Source organism: Piliocolobus tephrosceles, chromosome 19 (genome assembly GCF_002776525.5).
Source record: "Piliocolobus tephrosceles isolate RC106 chromosome 19, ASM277652v3, whole genome shotgun sequence".
Classification (NCBI taxonomy): Eukaryota; Metazoa; Chordata; class Mammalia; order Primates; family Cercopithecidae; genus Piliocolobus; species Piliocolobus tephrosceles.
In genome coordinates, this window is record NC_045452.1 from 5,254,725 (window position 1) to 5,277,475 (window position 22,751).

The following is a 22,751-nucleotide window of genomic DNA, read 5'->3' on the forward strand; positions in this document are numbered from 1 at the left end:
GAGCCACCGCGCCCGGCTCCATTTGGTTTTTTAAAAGAAATTGACAGGCCAGGCGCGGTGGCTCAAGCCTGTAATCCCAGCACTTAGGGAGGCCAAGACGGGCGGATCACGAGGTCAGGAGATCGAGACCATCCTGGCTAACATGGTGAAACCCCGTCTCTACTAAAAAATACAAAAAAAAAAAAAACTAGCCGAGCGAGGTGGCGGGCGCCTGTAGTCCTGGCTACTCGGGAGGCTGAGGCAGGAGAATGGCATAAACCCGGGAGACGGAGCTTGCAGTGAGCTGAGATCCGGCCACTGCACTCCAGCCTGGGCGACAGAGCAAGACTCCGTCTCAAACAAAAAAAAAAAAAAAAAGGAAATTGACAATATTCCCCGCTATGACTACCTTGCAGGCCCTGCAGGGCTCTGAGACTCCTAGATGCCCCCCAAAGCCCCTTCAGAACTTAGGAAACTGGGCTTGCCTTCCTGGCTTTTCTCTGAACCAGCCTTCACCCTCTTGGGACCCAGGTTTCCTGAATACAAAATGAAAGTGCTGGATTGGGGATCTGTTGAGGTCCTCAAAGCTCCGTGACTCTGTTTGGTAAATACAGCTGTCTGTTAATGGCAGAACAGTGACACACACTCATAGTAAATGCAGATGCCCTCCCAAGACAGTGCCACAGATGGCACATGGAGGCACTGGGGATGTTGCTCTGGCTGGCCCACCTCTCTGAATACAGTGCCTGTTTTCCACAGGGCAGTGTGCTGGGACCATCCATTCACCACTGTCACTGGAGCTACTGAATTTCAATAGAACTCTGACCTTGAACCCTTCCCTAAACTCTGAAGGTCTGATGAATAAGTCAGGTCCAAAAAAACAAACTGCCCGTCCATCTGAGTCTCTTACAGGCTGGGTCTCAGGAAGATTATTCTTACTGGGAGGCCCAGGAGTGAAGGGGCTGAAAGACAAGACTGTAATTAACTTTCTAGAAACTACAATGTGTTTTGGGGAAGATCCTGGAGACCATCTAGTCTAAGTATTCACATTATACACATGAGAAACGCGATACCAAGGCAGAGCAGGGCTGGAACCAGGCCTCCCAAGGTTCTTCCCACTTGGCCACGCCCAGCTTCTCAATTTGCTCCAACTAATAAATGAAAGCTTTCTTTTGAAGTGGCACTCACTCAGAGCCAAACTGATTACCTTTTTTTTTTTTTTATTACACTTTAAGTTCTAGGGTACATGTGCACAACGTGCAGGTTTGTTACATATGTATACTTGTGCCATGTTGGTGTCCTGTACCCATCAACTCATCAGCACCCATCAACTCGTCATTTACATCAGGTATAACTCCCAATGCAATCCCTCCCCTCTCCCCCCAAAACTGATTACTTTTACACCCATTAGATCAGGTAAACAACTCGCCTAGAATTGAAATTCAACAGCCTTTTGCATTCTGCAGTTAGGCAGGTGCCTACCAGCCAATGAGGACCATTCTGAACTGTGGCAGATGGACAGGCACTGGCTCCACCTCCCCAGCACTGACACCTTTGAACAGTTGTAATTTAAGTGACAACGTGAAAATTTTATTGCATCCTGCAATTTTTGTTTTATAAAAATTGATGGAGGCCAGGCACAGTGGCTCACACCTATAATCCCAGCACTTTGGGAGGCCAAAGCGGCCAGATCACTTGAGCTCACAAGTTTAAGACCAGCCTGGACAACATGGTAAAACCCCGTCTTTACTAAAAATACAAAAATTAGCCAGGTGTGGTGGTGTGAGCCTGTAGTCCCAGCTACTTGGGAGACTGAGGTGGGAGGACGGCCTGAGCCTGAGAGGCAAAGGTTGCAGTGAGCCGAGATTGCACCACTACACTCCAGCCTGGGTGACAGAGTCAGACCTTGTCCGGGAAAAAAAAGAAAAAAAAAAGGGTAGAAAATGCTAACACTAAAGTTCTGACGCTATTGACCTTAGTCTCAAGCCATGGGACTCAGTGTGACCATCTTGAAGCTTCATTCATTCATGCTATGCTCAATTGTGAAAGAAAAAAAAACCACAAGTTTAAAAAGTATGAATGCGCTCGCTGAGTGTGAGTGCGGTGGCTCACACCTGTAATTCCAGTACTTTGAGAGGCTGAGGTACAAGGATCACTTGAGCCCAGGAATTCAAGAGCAGCCTGGGTAACATGGCAAAACCCCATCTCTACAAAAAATACAAAAAGTAGTCGGGCATGGTGGTGCAAACCTGTAGTCCCAGCTACTTGGGAGGCTGAGGCAAGAGGATCGCTTGAGCCCAGGAGGTCAAGGCTGCAGTGAGCCAGGATCACACGACTGCACCAAAGCCTGGATAACAAAGTGAGACCTTTTTTTCAAAAATAAAAATAAAACAAAATAAAGCATGAATAAAATGCTGGAATATGACACTAAAAACTGCTACAAGGAGAAGAAACTCATTGCATTTCATGACAGCTTTAATTCTCCAGGATTGGCACTTACTTCCTTACATGAGACTCCACTGCTTGACATTTGTACATCTGAACTGCATATCCATAACTTTTTTAAAAAGGTAACATATACTAGCTGGGAACTGCCTTTGGAGCAAAAAAGGCTAGTTTGAGACAATCTGGAAAAACCTAATATATGGCCGGGCGTGGTGGCTCATGCCTGTAATCCTAGCACTTTGGGAGACCCAGGCAGGCGTACTGCTTGAGCCCAGGAGTTGGAGACCAGCCTGGGCAACATAGCGAGACCCCGTCTCTATAAAAAACGAAAAACAAGAACCTAATATATTGGGAACAAACACCCATTAAAGGCCAGTTGTAGGGTTTTCCTAAAGTCAGTCATCCAGTTCATGCAACAAAATGCAGCCTCTCTATTTAAGGGTTAAACATCCTTAGGCTCTTTCCCCTGTAACAATTCAGAATCAGTTCACAGATATGGAAAGTGTCAATTGCTTCAGAATTGCTGAAAGATCTGGCTTAGGCATGGGGCCCTTATTCACCCAAAAGCAAACATCCTCCAATCTGTTTCTTCACTGGTAAACAAAGGTCAAAACACCTCCACTGCCCACCTTAGAGGCAACAAACACAATGGGGATGAGCCCTCACTAAGTCCGGGGTTTCCAGTCTGCCATTTCAGGTTCCCACAAGTAGCAATGGGAGGAGGGGCGCACGTGAAATTTACAACATCTAAAACGGGTCAAAGGCAGCAGTGTGGTCACTAAAGCGTTGCAGGGGCTAACTCAATATCCCGTTGATTTGCGTCTGGCTGGAAACCAACCCAGCGCGGAACCACTGGGGCCCCTCGCGGCGCCAAAATCCTGGTAGCACTGCAGACCGCGGACCTCGGCGAAAAGGGTAAGGAAATCCCAGGTCGATGAGGGGGAGGGGGCCATGCCCGGCACGCCCACTAGGCCACGCCCTGCACGAGCGCGCGCGCGCCCGCCCGCCCCGATGAATGGAGACGCGCGCTCTCGGCGCATGGGCCTGCCCCAGGGCTCCCGCGGGGCCGAGCCCGGGGAGGGCGAGGACGCGCCGCGGGCTACCTCGGAGCCGATCATGTAGAACTCGCCGTCGTCCTCCAGCTGGAACTTCACGGGCTTCTGCCCGAAGGTCTTGCTCAGCGCCATCATCATCATTGCGGCGGCAGAGGCGGGCGGCCGGAGCCGGGCTGCGAGAGATCGGGAGGGCTGGGGCGGGGCCGGGGCGTGCCGGGCCGAGGGAAACCCAAGCCGGAAGGCGAAATGTGGACCGGGCCGGGTACTGGCGCCTCAGCCGGGATCCTCAGCCGCCGCCGCCGCCGCAGACGACGACCAGGCCGCCCTCAGTGCGCAAGCGCTGGCGTTGACGCTGACGCGCGCGCCGCCGCTCAAACAAAAGGCCGGGCGCGCCTCCGCGGACCCCTTAAAGGAGCCACGACTAATTTCTCTTTCTCCCAGGCTGCCTCCCAAGTCGTGGTGTAGAGGACTTCTCACGGACAAAAATAGCCACTGAGGTCCTGAGTCAAGCAGTGGCTTTCCCAGTCTTACAGCCAGGACTGGAACTGGCCCAGGGGAAAAGAAATGAAGTGAGACCTGAAGGAAGAGGACCTAATATCTGGAAGCCTGAGTGGTCTTGGCATGCTTTGGTACCCCAGGCTCGTGCCTTAGCTTCCCCACCCCTAAAACGCAGTGCAGCTGAGCAGATAGGCAGGCCCCCTAAGAACAGATATCCCAGTTCCGGGCCTACGGCTGTCCCTGCAGTTGTGAAGGTGGGCAAAATGACAACAGCAGATGAGGCTTGGCAATGTTCAAAGGCCCAGGTGGTATTTGGTTTGGCTGGTGCATCAGATGAGCCAGAGTTGGAAGGGAGGGACACCTTCCACCTTCTCCATTCCCCTCTTAGCTTCGCACTCTGCTTAACCCAGCCCTATGGTGGGGAGCGAAACCAGGCAGCCCAGTCCCGCCGCTCTGCCTCTTGGCTCTTACAGCCTGAAGCTAGTGAAACTAATGAAAGTCTCAAAGCAATTATGTAACTGATTGAATAATGCAGGGAGTAAAACAGTGGCCCACTACTGATGATTTCATACAGTTCAGTCTAATGAAATTGCAGCTGTGGCTGGGCTCAGTGGCTCATGCCTATAATCCCAACTCTTTAGGAGGCCAAGGCAGGGAGGATCACTTGAAGCCAGGAGTTTGAGACCAGACCGGACAAGACAGCAAGACCCTGTCTCTACAAAAAGTTTAAAATAAATAAGCTGGGTGTGGCACGGTGGTGTGCACCTGTAGCCCTAGCTACTTGGGAAGTGGAGAGGGAAAGATCCCTTAAGCCCAGGAGTTTAAGGTTATAGTGAGCTGATTGTACCACTGCACTGCAGCCTGGGCAACAAAGGGAGATCCTGTCTCTCTCACAAAAAAAAAAAATGCAACTATGGTAAATGCTATTACAAAGACACACATGGGGCTGGAAGGTAGGGCAAGGAGACACTGGAGAGTTGGGAAGGGCAGTGACTGAAGTTGCTTTGTTCAGTATCCTCACGGTGGGAAACCAAAGTACAGTAATCCCTCATTATCCATGGGAATTGGTTCCAGGACCCCCTGCAGATAATAAAGTCCACAGACGCTCAAGTCCATTATAAAAATGGTGTCGTACTTGCATATAACCTACACACATTTTCCTGTATACCTTAAATCATCTCTAGATTCCTTATACTACCCAATATAATGCAAATGCTATATAAATAGTTGTTATACTATATTGTTAGGGAACAACGACAAGGGAAAAAGTCCATACATGTTCAGTACAGAGGTAACCATCCTTTATTTATTTATGTATTTATTTTTTGAGACGGAGTTTTGCTCTTGTCACCCAGGCTGGAGTGCAATGGCACTATCTCGGCTCACTGTAACTTCCACCTCCCATGTTCAAGTGATTCTCCTGCCTCAGCCTCCCAAGTAGCTGGGATTACAGGCTCCTGCCACCACACCCGGCTAATTTTGTATTTTTAGTAGAGATGGAGTTTCACCATGTTGGCCAGACTGGTCTTGAACTCCTGATCTCAGGTGATCCACCCACCTCGGCCTCCCGAAGAACTGGGATTACAGGCACGAGCCACTGTGCCCGGCCGTATCCTTTTTTTATTTTTTATTTTTTTGAGATAGAGTCTCACTTTGTCACCCAGGCTGGAGTGCAGTGGCGCAGTCTCGCCTCACTGCAAGCTCCGCCTTCTGGGTTCACGCCATTCTCCCATCTCAGCCTCCCAAGTAGCTAGGACTACAGGTGCACACCACCATGCCCACCTAATTTTTTGTATTTTTAGTAGAGACGGAGTTTCATCATGTTAGCTAGGATGGTCTCGATCTCCTGACCTCGTGATCCGCCCGCCTTGGCCTCCCAAAATGCTGGGATTACAGGTGTGAGCCATCACGCCTGGCCTCGCATCCTTTTTTTAAACATTTTTTTTTTTCTACCCAAGGTTAGTTAAGCCTATGGATGCAGAAACCACAGCTATGTATGGAAGGCTGGACTGTGGCATGAGCAGATAAAATGACCACCACCCTGGAGGATGAACAGAGGGGACAAGTAGGAAAGTGGGGGGCCAGTTAAGAAGTCACTATAACAAAATGTGATGTAGAAATGGAGCAGAAGGAGCCCTTAGCACCGTGCCCAGCCCCAAGGGCCAGAGGCTTGGGGTTGGCGGACTTTGACCCTGGCTCCCAGGACAGGGCTGAACAGCGGCCAGGCCTCCCCATCCTAGCTGAACATTCACAAAAAGAGACCAAGCAGGCAGGTAGAAAACAACTGTGTTTAATGACAATCCTCAGTTTAAAAAAAAAAAAAAGAAGAAGAAGAAGCTTTATACACACTGTACACACATTTACAATGGCTTTGGAGGATAGCAGTGCTGCAAAAAGGGCTTCAGGAGGATCCAGCCTGGGAAAGGATTGAGGTATGTTGCAGCCTCCAGGGCCCAGGGTCTCCTGCATGAAGAATCCCCCTCCCCAGTTGACTGTGAACTTTTTGGCCTGGATTCTGCAGAACAGATTTCCAGGATTGTCAGCCAGAAGGCAGACAGATGCAGGCACCTATCAAGACCTGACCTCAGGAAGTGGTCCTGCCCTATAGCCCAGTTGCTCAGCCAGGGCTGAAGGCCATGGGGCCCCAGCACCCTTGCTTCAGTGCCAGCCCCTGGAAGGAACTTCACAACAGGGATATAGCAAGGACACTTCAGTTCCCCCAGCCCTGCCATGGTGCTACCCTGAGGGACAGGGATGGAGACAGGGCAGCCAGGTTTGCCAGGACCTGCATAGCTGGCCCAAGACTGCCCTTCCTCTTATGTCATGCCAAAGCCTCCCTACCCAGTCTGAGACAGTTGCTGGCAGGTGACCACGACCTGCGTGGCCCTCCCTGCAGTTGTCATGGTGGTTGTACCCCACCCCATCCCCCTGAGGAGACATGGGCTCAGTCCCATGCCTGGTGCCCATAGCCACAAAGATGACCATGGGTCTCTAGCCTGATATTCGTGGCCTGGCAGGGGTCAGCACCCCTGAGGGCATCCAAGCCATGGTCAGAGGAAAGTGTTGGCAGGCTCGGCACAGCCGAAGAAGTCGGGACCCACGAGACGGGGGAAGCCTTCCAGAGCCTTCACCTTCACAGGGTCAAACTTCCAGTAGAGGCGGCCGCGCAGGAAGTAGGCATAACCTGAGAAGAGAAGGTGGTCAAGCCTAGGCGAGTGGACACTGGGCCCTACTCTTGCCTGTCAGGCTGTGCCCAGGGATGGGCACTAAGGGAGGGCTGGGTGAGCAGCCCTTGGCCACTGCTGAGTTCCTCGAGTCCTACAGGATCCAGGGCCAGCCTTTTGGAACCTCTCTTCCCTCTAGGGAGCCCTTCTGCCTGCCCCGGAATCTGGGCTGGGCTAATACCAAGCCTGACAGGTACCCAGAGCCTCAGAGGCCTGAGTCCCACCTCTCAGGAAAGCAAGTCCCGTTGCCCCTACCACCCTCCACATCACTCTCTTCTGCACCCATTAACCAGGCTATTGACGGGCATCCTGGAGTCCTGGAGCTGGAGGCTATCCTAGGATAGCAGTCCCAGTGGGTCCTGATGTGGGAGAAAGAACACAGAAGAGGAGCCCAGCAGGGGAGGGAGCACTGGACTGGCTCTAGCCCTCTGTGGTTGTGGGAGGCTGGGTGGGTCAGTGGTTAGGAGCAGGGACCATCAGGGTAGAACTCAAGGTTAGGGGCCTCATTGCCTGAGCCTCTGTTTGCTCCTCTGGAAACTGGGTTCACAACAGGTGTTACATCAGAGGGCTGTTCTGAGAACTGGATGAGACCAGTAAGGAGCTTAGAGCATTGTTGGCCCTCAGTGTACGGCAGTTTATTGTTCTACTGGCTGTGGCTGAGGAACCAGGATAAGACCTTGCACTTCTCTGACCCTCAGTCTGCTCATCTGCAACATGGAATGCAGCACTAGCTGGCCACTGAGAGGAGGGCAGATGGCACTGGGCAAAGGACCTGTGATGAAGAGCCAGGCTTCCTGTTGCAGGCATGTGGGAGCCCAGCCACCACCAGGTGGGAGATGCGGCTGCTGTGCCCACCTCCCACCAGCTACCCCATCCCCAACGCACCATCAGCATCCTGGAAGGCAGCGTCGATCTCAGAGGGCACCCCTCGCCAGTCAGTGGCCCTGCGGGGCACGGGACTGTCTACACGCCGGGTGCTGGGGTGGAAACGCCAGTAGTCCCTGCCTCGGAAGAAGTAGATCTTGTTCTTCTCAGGACCCCAGACCAAGGCGGCATGGACCGGGAACCTCACCAGGCCCAACTCGGTAAGGGGTGCGGGGCCCAGGACTGGCTTTTCACCGTCGTACACCCAGTACTGAGCACCTGCCGGAGAGGGAAGAGGCTGCAAGGACCTGCCCAGCCACCACTGCCATGCCCAGCCACGGTGGACCTGCTTGACCCCCACCACAGACTCTCCCAGCCATAGTTTCCTCATTAGTAAAACATGCAGGCCAATAATGCCTGCTCAGCATGCCACCCGCAGAGGGAAGTGGGAGGCCTGGGATAAGCTGGGTCAGTGAATGCTCTGTAAACTAGCGCATGGGCGAGGTTACTCTCTTCAGTGGAGGGCTGTCTGGGTGCCTGCTCCTTCCACTGGCATTTGGCCATGACAAATGCCTGCTGACCACTCCCTGGGCCCCTGCAGGCTGGGCTGCCCTGGAACCCACGCAGGTTTCCCATGCTGTGCCTTCATTTGTGAAGTCCCTGGCATCTGCAACGCTCCAGGCTCTCATCTCTGCCAGTTGAAGATGGAAATCCCAGCTCTAGGATGACAGACCTGGATCAATTCCCTGCCCTGCCTCTTCCCAGCTACACTCTCGGTGAGTCACTTCACTGCCTGGGAGCCCCAGAGGCTGCATCTCTAGAACCTTCCCCCACGGGGTGGCTATGAGGGTTGAATGCACCAACACGCGGCCCCACCGTGCAATCCCTTCCATGCTGCTCCTATCTCAAGAGCCACCTCCGGGAGCCTCCTACCTGTGCCTGAGGAGCAAACCACACTCTTTCCCTTGGCCCCCAGGCTTTGGGGCACCTCTCCCTGTCCACTGTGTCCCTGAGGATCCGTCTGTTCCTGCCTTTGGCCATAACATTCCTGGCTCTGGGAAGTCTCTCGAGCAGATCCCCAACCCCCACTCACCTTGGAAGAACCAAATGTGGCCCCGGGCATCCTCAAAGGCAGCGTCCACAGGGCTGGGCAGTCCCTGCCAGTGGCGAGAGGCCAGTGCTGGGTAGCCGGGTTGCAGCTGGCCCCCACGCAGGCGCCACACAAAGCCCGCTTTGAAGAAAAAGAGCTCGCCTCGAATGGTGGAGACCGCGTCAAAGGAGGACTCGCAGGCATCTGGTGGGGCATCCGGCTGTGGGGGGAGAGAGGGACACATGCCAAGGGCATATGCTGCAGCCACAGCGGCCAGCAGAGGAGCAGGGGGACTGGTGGGCAGGGCCTCACCTCCAGCGGTGCAATCTCATTGGTGTCTATCCCAGCCTGGGGGCCCAGGGCTGGGGTCCTGGAGGTAACGGTGGGCCGGGGCTGGCCATATAGGTGTTGAATGCCCCTGCGGTCATCTGGGCTGAGACTCAGCGGGTAGCGGAAGGTGTAGAAGGCGGACATCAGGGCCTTGGCTGCTGTTGTGTGCTGCAGTCCCAGTACGTGGCCAAACTCATGGGCTGCCACCTGCAGCAGGTCTGTGCCTGGAAAAGGGAGGTGGCTCAGCAACCCCCAAACCTCCTGCCCAGGACATCCAGCTCCAGACCCCAGCTCAGTGACCTTGGTGAGTCTCCATTCTTTTTTTTTGACTTGGTTTTTTTAGGCAGAGTCTCGCTCTGTCCCCCAGGCTGGAGTGCAGTGGCGCCATCTCGGCTCACTGCAAGCTCCGCCTCCCGGGTTCCCGCCATTCTCCTGCCTCAGCCTCCCGAGTAGCTGGGACTACAGGCGCCCGCCACCTCGCCCAGCTAGTTTTTTGTATTTTTTAGTAGAGACGGGGTTTCACCGTGTTAGCCAGGATGGTCTACATCTCCTGACCTCGTGATCCACCCGTCTCGGCCTCCCAAAGTGCTAGGATTACAGACTTGAGCCACCGCGCCCGGCCGTCCCCATTCTTTATGATCTTCAGTTGCCCCATCAGGAAAATGGGTCCCCAGCCCATACCCTGGTCATCCCCGATAGTCCAGGTCTCATCATAGTCGAAGTGGACATCCCCTTCTCGGTGAGTCTTAGGGAAGAAGGCATGGGCCAGGATGCCCCCAGGCCCATCAAACGGCAGGTCGTCCCCATGCCAGTACCTACAGATGGGTGGGGGCGGGGTCAGTGGCTGCTGGCAGGTGAGGCTGCTCCCGGAGGGGTCCCAGGCCGCCCATTCACCTGGCGAAGTCGATCATGATGTCAGCATGGCCCTCATGCACCTCAGTGAAGGTGAGTGGCGTCACATCACTCCATACCTTTAAGGCCTCTGCCATCGTCTGCCGCACCTGCTCCTGCACCAGCTGCCATGGGAACCGAAGGATCCTGGAGGGAGATGGAGGGGCCTGGGCCTCAGGGAAGGGACAGCCCCCGACGGCTGCGGCACCAGGAGTTGCCCCTGGATGCTTGGTGGGTGTGTGAACACTGAGGACACAGGCCAGGTGTGCTCTGGGCCTCGGCTTCAGCGCACTGGTCTCCCTGGCCACACAGGCACATGTGTATGTGGTTTGCTCATACTTAGGCAAATACAAGTGTCTGCATTCAGTGGAAAGAACCAGGACCAGAGGTCCCGAGACCCCCATCCTAGACCTGACAGTGCCACTCACTGTGGGGAGACCTTGGTTCCTTGAGCCCCCGTTGGTTCCCAGACCCCCACTTAGGAAATTCTGAAGACCCCAGTCTCAGCTCCAATGCTGTGTGACACCAGCCCATTCTTCATTCCCAGGCTGGGTCCCCATCCCCACCCACAGGATGTGTGAGTCCCAGCTTCCCCATCACCTGCCCAGGGTCCTCCCAGGTCACCCAGTGAGATGCCCACTATTGCCTCTCCCTGCTTACCACTGTCTCCACCTGCTCGAAGCCCAAGTTGTGATGGTAGAGTTGGACAATGACATGGCTGACACCCACCTCAGACTGAGGATGGGGCTATGTCTGCCTCATTCACCATGGAGTCCCAGAGCCTGGTCCTCACAGGTCTCTAGTAAAGGCTGCCTGAGTGACTGAACACCTGTCTGCAGGCATGTGCTGGGACTCTTTGCATGATGACAGAGGCACTGCCCCTCTGCTGAGGGAGGGTCTCCATATGTGTGTGTGTCTAAGTCAGGGTTTCAGGGTGTTTGCCCATAGATGCCCCCCTTGGGGTTCAGCGGGCACACAGGTCTGTTAGACACAAAGATCTACCCCTGGCCTGCGTCTCAAGCAGCAGCTGTGAGGGAGGCTGGCTTACCCACGGACACACAGGTGGCTTCCTAGTGTCCCGCTCCTACCTGTAGGTGAGATCCGTCTTCTCCCAGTGCCCGCCAGACAGCACGAACCTCTTCTGTCGGTTGCGGGCACTCAGCCCATCAGGTGGGTCAGGCACGCCACAGCGGGGAGGCCTAAGGCCACTGGCAGGCCGGGGGGCCTCCTGCGTGGCAGGGGCAGGCGCTGGGCTACTGGGCAGGGCTGCATGCCAGGGCTGTGGCCCCCTCCCCTCAGCACGGCGGTGGTGGGCATCCTAGGCAGGAGAGATGACACAAGGGTCTGGTCAGGCCTAAGGTCCACATGGCCCACAGTTAGAGGTGTGGCCCGTCAGCAAATCCACGTGCAAGCCCAGCCCACTGTGTGGCAGGGCAAATGGGAGGAAAAGGGGACCAGCACGTGGCCAGGCCGTTTGGCATCGGCCTGGCTCTCTGGTTTCCTGACACCTTGTTCCAGGGCATCAAGCTGTCCCCCACAGCGTGGAGGGCCCTGGGCTGCCTGTCACCTACTCCAGCTACTTAGGCCAATGAGGTCTGGGGATGGGGGCACACTGGGACTGGCTATGAGCCATACACTCCAGGAATAGACCGCAGAAAGCTTCCTCCGAGGGAACACCAGGCAACCTCCTCCTGCTCCCCACAGAAATTCACTTCCACCTCCCTTTCTTCCTGTGTCCACTAAGTTCAGATGCACTTGGGTCACTCCCCATGCTGCTGTCCCTGTCGTGTGAGCAGGCTCTGCCCTCTCTCCTGTCCAGGATTTCCCCCACCTCCTCCCCAGCGTGGAGCCGCTGTAGCCCTGCAGTGTGGCCTCAGTCAGTGTAATCTGACTGCTGGGGGTGACACTGATTTGTGGACTGGACAAGGTGAGGTACGTACAGCACCTAGCACAGGCCCAGCACCCGGGAGGGCACCTGGCCACTGAGGCCTGGCTTCTAGCAGAGGCAGTTTTGGTCACACCCCACCAGGGTTAGGAGTAAGGTGGGAGCTGATCTGTGATCTGCCTGCCTTCTTCAAGCGGGGAGGGTGGGGACAGTTAATTACCAGGTGCCCAGCCCCACTCGCCAAAGCCCCAGGATCACAGATGGCGATTCAGACCTGAGCTATATCCTGCTACCCATCTATAAGTCTCCAGGGCAGAAGTTACAGTTCTTGTGCATGAGAAAAACAGAAGCTTAGAGAGGTTGGAGACCATGCAAAGTCACCCAGCAAGGGCATGGCAAGGCCAGGCCAGGACCCTGGCAGCCCAGGGCTAAGGCTAAGGCCTGGTTCTGGATACCGCACAGAAGCCAAGTCTCCTTCCTGCACTGAAGGAGAGGGATGGAGCTGTGCTGTTTGCTGAGAGACTCAGCACCTGTCTGGTCCGGGCAACTGCAGCCTCCTCACAGCCATATTTGGGGCAGGAGCTCAGCCACCCAGGCCCCACCTCACCCTCAGCCTTTGGCAGCTCTCCCAGGCTCCAGACACCCCAGGGATCTAATCAGCGTCCCAACGTTCCCTGCTCCTGATCGCAGAGCTGAGGAGTCAAGAACACCCCACCATGAAGGGGGGCCTTCTGAACACGGAGGCTATGGAACTACTAATGGTGTGAGGCTCTGCAGCAGCTTCCTCCCGTTTCCGAGCTTGCTTATTGCATGGTTACCTGGCACAGCGCAGCCTCACTGGGTTGTGGGTTCTGGGCGATTCTGGGCTTATTGGTTTTTTGTTTTGTTTTCTTGAGACGGAGTCTCACCCTGTTGCCCAGGCTGGAGTGCAGTGGCACAATCTCGGCTCACTACAACCTCCACCTCCTGGGTTCAAGCAGTTATCTGCCTCAGCCTTCCGAGTAGCTGGGATTACAGTAGGTTCCCACCACCACGCCTGGCTAATTTTTTTTTTTTTTTTTGAGAGTCTCGCTCTGTTGCCCAGGCTGGAGTGCAGTGATGCGATCTTGGCTCACTGCAAGCTCCGTCTCCCGGGTTCACGCCATTCTCCTCAGCTTCCTGAGTAGCTGGGACTACAGGCACATGCTGCCACACCTGGCTAATTTTTTTGTATTTTTAGTAGGGACGGGGTTTCACCTTGTTAGCCAGGATGGTCTCGATCTCCTGACCTTGTGATCCGCCCACCTCGGCCTCCCAAAGTGCTGGGATTACAGGCATAAGCCACCGCGCCCAGCCACACACCTGGCTAATTTTTGTATTTTTAATAGAGATAACATTTCACCATCTTGGCCAGGCTGGTCTTGAACTCCTGACCTCATGATCCACCTCCTCGGCCTCCCAAAGTACTGGGATTGCAGGCGTGAGCCACCGCACCCAGCCTGGGCTTATTGTTAATACGTACTTATCACTGGTTGCAGGTTAGGACCTTGGCAATAGCTCCATGGACTTGCTCTTAGCCCCTGATGGAACCTCTCACCAACTCCACCATCATCACCCTCGTTTCCAAGATGAGGAAATGCACCCCAGAGGAGTTAAGCAGCTTGCTCAAATAACAGCTGGCAGGCAGCGGACTGTCTGTGCTCACAGCCCACCCAGCTCCCTCCTACCTCTGCTCTGCAGGGGTTGAGTCACCCTTCCCCTGAAGGAGGGACCCAGGCTGGCCTCACCTTGGTGACAGAAGAGAAGGAACTCAAATTATTCAGCGCCTGCTATTTCCCGGGCATTTTGCAGGCAGGTTCGTTGGGCTTCCAATACCCACCAGGAAGGTGGAGATGCTACATGTCCAAGTTCTCCCATGGAGGATGTGGGCTGCCAGAGGGGCCTGCCTCCTCCTCCTGGCCACACTGCCCCCTTGACCTACAGGAGAAACAGATTGCTTTCCCCAGCCTGGCAGGGGTATGAAGACCCTCCCTGGAAAGGGCAGAGCTGTGCTGTCCCCTGGGAGCTCCAAACAACCCAGAGCCCAGCCTGCCAGCTCTGTCTATGCCCATGGCCAGAAATCTCTTCTCTCCTCTGCCCTCCAGTGAGTCCTGGTGCAGACAGCCATGGAGGGAGAGCCATGGGCATGCCCCACCCCTTCCACTGTCCTTTCCTGTCCTTCTCTCATGAGGCACCCAGTCCATGCCCAAACCCCTGGATCATGACAATCTTAGTGTAGCAAAAAGAGCCAGCTACTGAGGTTCAGAAGGCCTAGTTCTTTTTTTTTTTTTTTTTTGAGACAGAGTCTTGCTCTGTCGCCCGGGCTGGAGTGCAGTGGCCGGATCTCAGCTCACTGCAAGCTCCGCCTCCCGGGTTCACGCCATTCTCCTGCCTCAGCCTCCTGAGTAGCTGAGACTACAGGCGCCCGCCACCGCGCCCGGCTAATTTTTTTGTATTTTTAGTAGAGACGGGGTTTCACTGTGGTCTCGATCTCCTGACCTTGTGATCCGCCCACCTCGGCCTCCCAAAGTGCTGGGATTACAGGCGTGAGCCACCGTGCCCGGCCAGAAGGCCTAGTTCTATGACATGGAGACTCTAGACAAGTCATCTTCCTCTCTTAGCCTTAACTTTTCTATCTGTCAAATGGGGACGGTGCCACAGCAAAGGGCTACGTGACATCCTTCTGTAATGTCTGCTGTAGCCTCTGGCACAGAGAAGCACCTCTTACCTGGCCCTGTTCCTTGTCCCTGTAGGCCCTCCCCTCCCATGTTTGGGAATCTGCCCTTGCCAGTCCCTATAGCTCCCATCACCCACCTCCCCTCTAGCTTCCCAACCAAATCTCCAGGCTTCAAATGATAAAACAGAAGTCACAGCTAGAAGGCAACTTTCAGACCTAGAAAAGAGAAGCGCCTTGTGCGGGGTCTTCTGGCATATCAAGGTCTCTTCTCCCTGTCCATGTCTCGTTCATTAAATTCTTAGAAAGTGAGCAAGCAGGAGATGCTAGAAATGAGGCCTCTAGCTAGTGAGGTTGTTTTTAGAGCCCATGATTTTTTTTAGAGCCCATGAGCTCTTGGCCTCCGTTTCCCCATGGCTGGGATAGGACACACCCTGTCTGCCTCACTGTCCTCCCACACTTCATCTTTCCGAGTCCTTTCTGGCCTGGGGCCAGATGCCCTAACTACAAGGTGTGGCATGAAGCAGCTTGCTACTTGCGAGACAGGTGGGCTTGGCCTTCCCAGGACTCTTGGGATTCAGTGAGGTGAGGTGATAGACACAGGCCACCCCTGGCCTCATCTACACCCCTGGGGAGTTTGAGGAACAAACAGCTCCCCCATTTCTCAGAGGATGAGACAGAGCCCAGAGAGGTTAAGGACTTTGCCTGGGATCACACAGCAAGTCATGCAAGAGCTGGGCCTAGACCTGGGGCTCAAGCCTCCCACATCCAGGGCTTCCCCCTGTCTCTCCAACTCTTGGCTTTTCTCCAAAACCTACTTTCCCAAGAAGCATTCCTGCTTCCAGTGCATTCCCTCTGTCTTGGCCAGTAGCCTCCCTTGGCCTGCCCTGTGGTGGGTTCTTAGCTCACTTAGCCCCGCCCTCCTCTGGCAGACACCAAACCTCAGCCTCAGACACATTCAAGGAATTTCTCAGCTGATCTAGTGTCCTGGCAGAGCTTAGAGACTCAGAGTCACCCCCGCCCAGAGTCAACTTGCAATCCAGAAAATGGGAGGCACCATATAGAGGGGAGATAAGGGAGGACCCCAGGGTGCCAGGAAACCACTGCGGAAGGCCAGGCTCATCGTGCCCCTTTCTGGGCCTCAGTTTGCAGTCGGTCTACTGGGTATAATTAATTATAGCTATGCCTTCTGATGTCAGTGGGAGGCGAGCCTTCGAGGAAGGCACTTGTTAGGCTACGGAGGAAGACGGGAGCATCACCATGCAGGTATCATCATGACCCTCTGAGGCTCAGAGAGGTCAAGCAACCTGCCCAACCCGCACAGCCAGTTGGCAAGCAGGGATATCTTCTCCCTCAAGCCTTCACCTAATTTTCCTGTTCTCACCCCTCTGCTGCTGTTTCTAGGAAGGATGGTAGCTTCATCTCATCCATCGGACTGCAGGGCTTCCATCAACCCTGAAAACTGGAAACTGGGCTGGATAAATATTTACAGAGTTCTCCCAGCCCTGCTGAAGGCAGCCTAGGGATAAACACATCACAGGTGACCCCAAATGCTCCCTGCGTGTTTGCAGAATGACAGACCACAGTCCAGCTCAGACCCTACCCCAAGCTGGCCCCCAGCTCCAGCACTGACCATGCACAAGTGTCAAAGTGGCAGCTACAGATGACAGTGTTTCTAGTGAGCCTGGTATCACCTCATTGCTCAGCAGTGGGCACAGCAGTAGGCACTGTTGCCCCCTCCCACCCCCACTCCCACTAGAGGTAGAGTAAGTAAGATTCTGAGGCATGGCAGGATTCACCCAGGGTCGCATGGTTCAAACCCAGATTTCTCCAGTTTCCAGACCTGTGGGTTCAATGGCTACCCACAGTGATTCCTGACTCTGTCCCAAGTCCTAGGGACCAAGAGGGGCTGGGAAGGAGGCAAGACTCCAGACTGAGATGCCCCTCGTGCGCTCTACCCCACCCATCCCATCCCTTTCTGCTCCCATAGCCAGCACAGGACAAGGCTGCCCAGGGCAGAGCCACAGTGGCTGGACAGAGGTTCCTAGCCTGGCCAGGCCTCCCTCCTCACCAAGCCAGTCCTGAGACTCCTGCCTGTCACCCCCTCCTGCTCCCTTCTCTGCCCGAGCTGTCTGGATGCCCCCATTGTGGAGTGGAGTGGCCCAGGCACCCAAGGAGCTGTGGACACAGTGGCCCAGGCTCTGGCCCCAGGCCCTGTGACTGGTGCCTGGAAGCACCCCAGGGAAGGGGCAGTTTTGGGGACACATGCAAGCTGTCACACACACCTCCATGACAGTCCCTCCTCTCCTCACTCTGCCGTCCTCTCTTACCTGGGCTTTCTTCTCCTTTCCTGAGCACATAAATTCTCCCTTTCCTTTCTCTCCCTGCTTCTTTCTGACAGCCACCTCTCAGTCAGACACACATTGCACTCATACTATTTCATACCCATGTTCTCCTGGCTCCAAGCCTCCCGAAGCTGCTGCCAGCAGGTGCCCGCGAGGGACATCTCCAGGCTCAGACCCCATTTCCCGCAGCACAGCGCTGCCCTCCCCAGCTCTCTCTTTATCCTCCATCCCACCGCACACCTGGAGGTGTACTAACTGTGGCCACACACCTGCAGGCTGACACCTGCCTGGGATCTGCTCGGCTTTGTCCCTGCGATGAATAGGGGGCCCTGTAACCACTCCCTCTACTACTTCCTTCAACGCACACTCCAGCACCAGCGGCTGGAGCGCGAGAGGCAGGTCCCCACGCTGGGAGCAAGCGTGAGTCCAGCGTGGAGTCCCGTCCCACCAGCTCGAGCGATGCCGGCGCCGGCTCCCCTTCACACCCGCAGGGACTGGAAGCTCGCTGTCTATCACGCCTAGAGGGAACCAGAAAGCGTTTAGGGTACCGGGCGCAGGAGGCCACCCGGGGCGCCCCCTTGGGTCCGGATCTGCCGCTGGGCCCAGCCCGCGTGCCCGGCGCCCCTTCGGCGAGGAGCGCCCGGCGAGTGGCGGGCACTCACCGGCGGCAGAGCCCGGGCCAGCAGCGGCGGCGGCTGGAGCAGCAGCAGCAGCATCGGGAGCAGGAGGGCGCGCGGGGCCGCGCTGCGGAGCCAGGCGGCCGGAGCCATCCGCCCCGGGGCTGCTGGGCTTGCTGGGCCGCGCCGGGCCGCCGCCCCTTATAGCTTCCGCCCCACCCCCGGCCCGCCCCGGCCCCGCCCCCCGCCGCCTTTTGTTCTGAACTCTCCTAGCCGCAGCGGCCCGGGTGGGGGAGGTGAACGGGGAGGGGACGGCCCAGCGGGGTCGAGGGTCGGAGACAGGGTCCTGCCCCGGGGCTGGCCAAGTCCCTGTCTGGTGCTGGGTGACCCTGGCCAACCCGTGCCACTCTGGGCCTCAGTTTCTCCGCTGGGTGGTGGCCGTCCAAAGTCTTAGACTTGGCTAGAGTCCGAGAGGAGTCGGGTTTCATGGGTCCCATCCGTACCCCCACCTTTGGAAGGCGCATCCCACTGGGTCTCCTTGGTGGCCTGACCTCTGACCTCTGCTAGCTTGTGACAGGTGGTCCTACCCACAAGCAAGTTACCCCACCCCTCAGAGCCTCAACGGATCCTTCTAGAAGATGACACAATAGCCCCTCTGAGGAAAGGGATATTATTTTATTCATTATTATTATTTTCTTTTGAGACACAGTCTCTCTCTGTCTCCCAGGCAGGAGTGCAGGCATGTGATCTCCACTCACTGCAACCTCCACCTCCCAAGTTCAAACGATTCTCCTGCCTCAGCCTCCCAAGTAACTGGGACCACAGACGTGTGCCACCGTGCCCGGCTAATTTTCGTATTTTTAGTAGAGATGGGGTTTCTCCATGTTGGCCAGGCTGGTCTCGAACTCCTGACCTCAAGAGATCTGCCCGCCTTGGCCTCCCAAAGTGCTGGGATTACATGAGTGAGCCATTGCACCTGGTCAGGAAAGGGATATTAAAATGTGTCCCAGGGGAAAGTGAGGCAAATGGCAGGGACTGGCCAGTCCTTCAGCTTGGATAGACCAAAGCTTACAGATAGGGAAACTGAGGCTCCAAGAGGGAGGAGCCAGGCTTTTCCATACCAGCAGACAAGTGGAGGGGTCAGGAGGTCCTCTAGCTGGTCAGCTGGGGGGAGGGTGCTGTCAGAAGGATGCGGGAGGTGTATGAGTGGAGTACTGGGCCCCCAGGGTGTACCCTGGTCAGGGCCCAGCAAGCCCCTGGGGACCCCTCCAGGCTAGCCACCTGAGACTTGAAAGAAAGGAGGTGAGAGGCTGGGGCACAGTGAGTCACGCCTGTAATCCCAGCACTTTGGGAGGCCGAGGCAGGTGGATCACAAGGTCAGGAGTTGGAGACCAGCCTGACTAACGTGGTGAAACCCTGTCTCTACTAAAAATACAAAAATTAGCCAGCCATGGTGGCACATGCCTGTAAGCCCAGCTATTCAGGAGGCTGAGGCAGGAGAATCACTTGAACATGGGAGGCGGAGGTTGCGGTAAGCCAAGATTGTGCCATTGCACTCCAGCATGGGCAACAGAGTGAAACTCCATCTCAAAAAAAAAAAAAAAAAGAAAGGAGGTTAGACTCAAAGGAGGGGGTGTGTCCACATTCTGGAAGGGATCCTCCAGTCTCATCCCTGATTTCTGGGGTTACCCAATCCTGCTGTACACCCCCTGAAATGATGAAGGGCCTCACCACCTCAGCAGGCGACCTGTTCCATCATGGGTGGCCCTGCAGAGCCACAATCCAGGCAGTGGCTCCCATCCTGGCAGGCAGCGCTCTGAGCTGCTCTAAGGTGAAGCTGTGGTCAGGAAGCCTGGGCCAAGAAGAAACGTTTCACAGCTTATTCAAGAAGACTCCACAGAGACTCCTAGAGGGCAAGGAGAAGTAAGACAGCAGTGATTTTTACAACCTAGACAGTTCATAATCTTTTCTTTCTCTTCTTCTTTTTTTTTTTTTTTTTTTTTTTTGAGACGGAGTCTCGCTCTGTCGCCCAAACTGGAGTGCAGTGATGCGATCTCGGCTCACTGCAACCTCTGCCTCCTGGGTTCACGCCATTCTCCTGCCTTAGCCTCCTGAGTAGCTGGGACTACAGGCGCCCGCCACCACGCCCAGCTAATTTTTTATATTTTTAGTAGAGACAGGGTTTCACCATGTTAGCCAGTGTGGTCTCGGTCTCCTAACCTTGTGATCCACCCGCCTCGGCCTCCCAAAGTGCTGGGATTACAGGTGTGAGCCTCCACGCCCAGTCTTTTTTTTTTTTTTTTTTGAGACCAAGTTTCATTCTAGTAACCCAGGCTGAAGTGCAACGGTGCGATCTCAGCTCACTGCAAGCTCCGCCTCCTGGGTTCAAGTGATTCTCCAGCCTCAGCCTCCCGTGTAGCTGAGATTACAGGTGCCCACCATCACACCCAGCTAATTTTTGTATTTTTAATAGAGACAGGGTTTCACCATGTTGGCCAGGCTGGTCTTGAACTCCTGACCTCAGGTGATCCACGCACCTCAGCCTCCCAAAGTGCTGGGATTACAGGCATGAGCCACCACACCTGGCAGGCAATCTTTTCTTTAAAGTCATTCACTTTTATTTATTTTTATTGTTTTGAGACAGGGTCTTGCTCAATGGTGTGATCTTGGCTCACTGAAACCTCCACCTTCCAGGCTCAAACGATCCTCCTGCCTCAGCCTCCCAAGTACCTGGGACTACAGGTGTGCATCACTATGCCCTGCTAATTTTTGTATTTTTTGTAGAGACAGGGTTTTACCATGTTGGCCAGGCTGGTCTTGAACTCCTGGACTCAAGCAATCTGCCTGCCTGGGCCTCACAAAGTTCTGGGATATAGACATGAGCCACTGTTCCCTGCTAAAGTTCCTCACTTTTAAAAAGTAGGCATTTCAGGCCGGACATGGTGGCTCACGCCTGTAATCCCAGCACTTTGGGAGACTGAGGCAGGTTGATTACGAGGTCAAGACATCGAGACCATCCTGGTCAACATGGTGAAACCCCATCTCTACTAAAAATACAAAAAAATTAGCTGGGCATGGTGGCATTCACCTGTAGTCCCAGCTACTTGGGAGGCTGAGGCAAGAGAATCACTTGAACCTGGGAGGTGGAGGTTGCAGTGAGCCGAGATCACGCCACTGCACTCCAGCCTGGCAACAGAGTGAGACTCCGTCTCAAACAAAACAAAACAACAACAACAACAACAACAAAACAAAAAATTAGCCGGGCATGGTGGCGTGCGCCTGTGGTCCCAGCTACCTGGGAGGCTGAGGCAGGAGAATCACTTGAACCCAGGAGGCAGAAGTTGCAGTGAGTGGAGATTGCACCACAGCACTCCAGCCTGAGGGACAGAGCAAGACTCCGTCTCAAAAAAAAAAAAAAAAAAAAGTAGGCATTTCAATGCCTGTTTCAATGTCATCCTTTTAGCCTCATTTTCATTTGTGTAACCCACTTAAGTGGTCTTGGGTGCCTCTGAGGTGCAAGGCCATGCCTTGTGGAACCTGCAGTCCATCAGCCACAGGAGCTGAAGGAACAACTCTCTGCAGTTTAGGCCCAGGGGACCACCATGAGAAGTGTGCAGTTTGTTTGGTTTGACAAACAGGAACCAGGTGGCAGGGACTGCATGAGCAAGGGAGTAGCGGCTGGACCAGGCCTGGTGAGTCCGCCAGGAAAGAATGGCCCACCCTTTGTGTGCTCACCTCACTGGGAGGCCACCCTCAAAGTGGGTGGTCACCCCCCTTCAGAGAGGAGAAACTGAAGACGGCGTGGGGAAGGGCCCTGTTCACAGGCTGGCTGAAAGGACTGCAGTGTGTGAGAACACAGGGCTGCACCTGACTTCCACGGAGAGCATGCATGGCCGGAGACAACTGTGCACACACACAACTGAGCATGCCAGGCAGGGCCAAACGCCCCAGCCACCGCTCCCCTCGCCCCTCGACCTCCTCCTTCCTTACAGAGGGGCCTCCTCTCTTACTTGGTGACCCACACCCCTAATTCCGGGTGCTTTTGTTCTTGGTGTTGCACCCTATCCACAATCCCGGTGCCAGGAGTCCTCTGTGGGCACAGCAAACAGTGATGAGGGACAGTCCCTGCCTTCCCCCACCTAGGAGTAAAAATAACAACCATGGCAAAGTCACCCAGAAAAGACCATAAAAACCTCAAGTTCAGCCGGGCACGATGGCTTATGCCTGTAATCCCAGCACTTTGGGAGGCTGAGGCGGGCAAATCACGAGGTCAGGAGTTCCAGACCAGCTTGGCCAACATGGAGAAACCCAGTCTCTACTAAAAATACAAAAATAGCCAGGTGTGGTGGCATGAGCCTGTAGTCCCAGCTACTCAGGAGGCTGAGGCAGGAGAATTGCTTGATTCTGGGAGGCGGAGGATGCAGTGAGCGGAGATCGCCACTGCACTCTAGCCTGAGGGAGCAAGGCTCCATGTCATAAATAAATAAATAAATAAACCTCACGTTTCCGAAGAGCAGGAAAACGTTCTAAATCCGCGCCCCAGCTCACCTGGCCTGGAACCAAGCTGCTAAAATTGCGAGGCTACAGGCTTCAACTTGCGCTAGATTTGACTGAGCTGGGCAAATGCTCCTAGGCCTTTGGGATAGACACGCTGCCTGGATGTCGCGTAAAGGCCGTCAGTGTCGGGAATTGCACCCGCGGAGCCGGGGACTAAGTGGCGGGGACGGCCGGGGGAATCCGGTGGGGTTGAGGGCCGCGCTGGGGGCCTCATCTCATCCCCCGCGGGCGCTGCCTAAGGCTGCGGGCGTTGGCAGCGCATTTTGGCCGACAGTCGAA

The 22,751-nt window shown here is 55.2% G+C and overlaps 2 protein-coding genes across 3 annotated transcripts in view; both read right to left on the reverse strand.

Annotated features, from left to right (window-relative positions):
* SMARCB1 (SWI/SNF related, matrix associated, actin dependent regulator of chromatin, subfamily b, member 1) overlaps positions 1-3,859 on the reverse strand; it is a 50,869-nt gene extending 47,010 nt beyond the window's left edge. Inside the window, exon 1 of one of the 2 annotated variants that reach the window (XM_023185771.2) lies at positions 3,528-3,829. In XM_023185771.2, coding sequence (XP_023041539.1) covers positions 3,528-3,620 — 93 coding nt within the window. In that variant the 5' untranslated portion in view covers positions 3,621-3,829. Of the gene's footprint in view, positions 1-3,527 lie in introns of both variants that reach the window. The other variant, XM_023185772.2, reaches the window with a different exon arrangement.
* A 2,392-nt stretch (positions 3,860-6,251) lies between these two features.
* MMP11 (matrix metallopeptidase 11) lies at positions 6,252-18,114 on the reverse strand. The gene is made up of 8 exons (XM_023185759.2): positions 17,961-18,114; positions 11,465-11,694; positions 10,380-10,523; positions 10,167-10,300; positions 9,468-9,709; positions 9,159-9,375; positions 8,087-8,344; positions 6,252-7,161 (listed from the first exon to the last, which is right to left on the reverse strand). Exons 1-8 carry the CDS (start codon positions 18,066-18,068, stop codon positions 7,028-7,030), a joined length of 1,467 nt encoding a protein of 488 aa, XP_023041527.1. The 5' UTR covers positions 18,069-18,114; the 3' UTR covers positions 6,252-7,027.
* Positions 18,115-22,751: the final 4,637 nt, after the last annotated feature.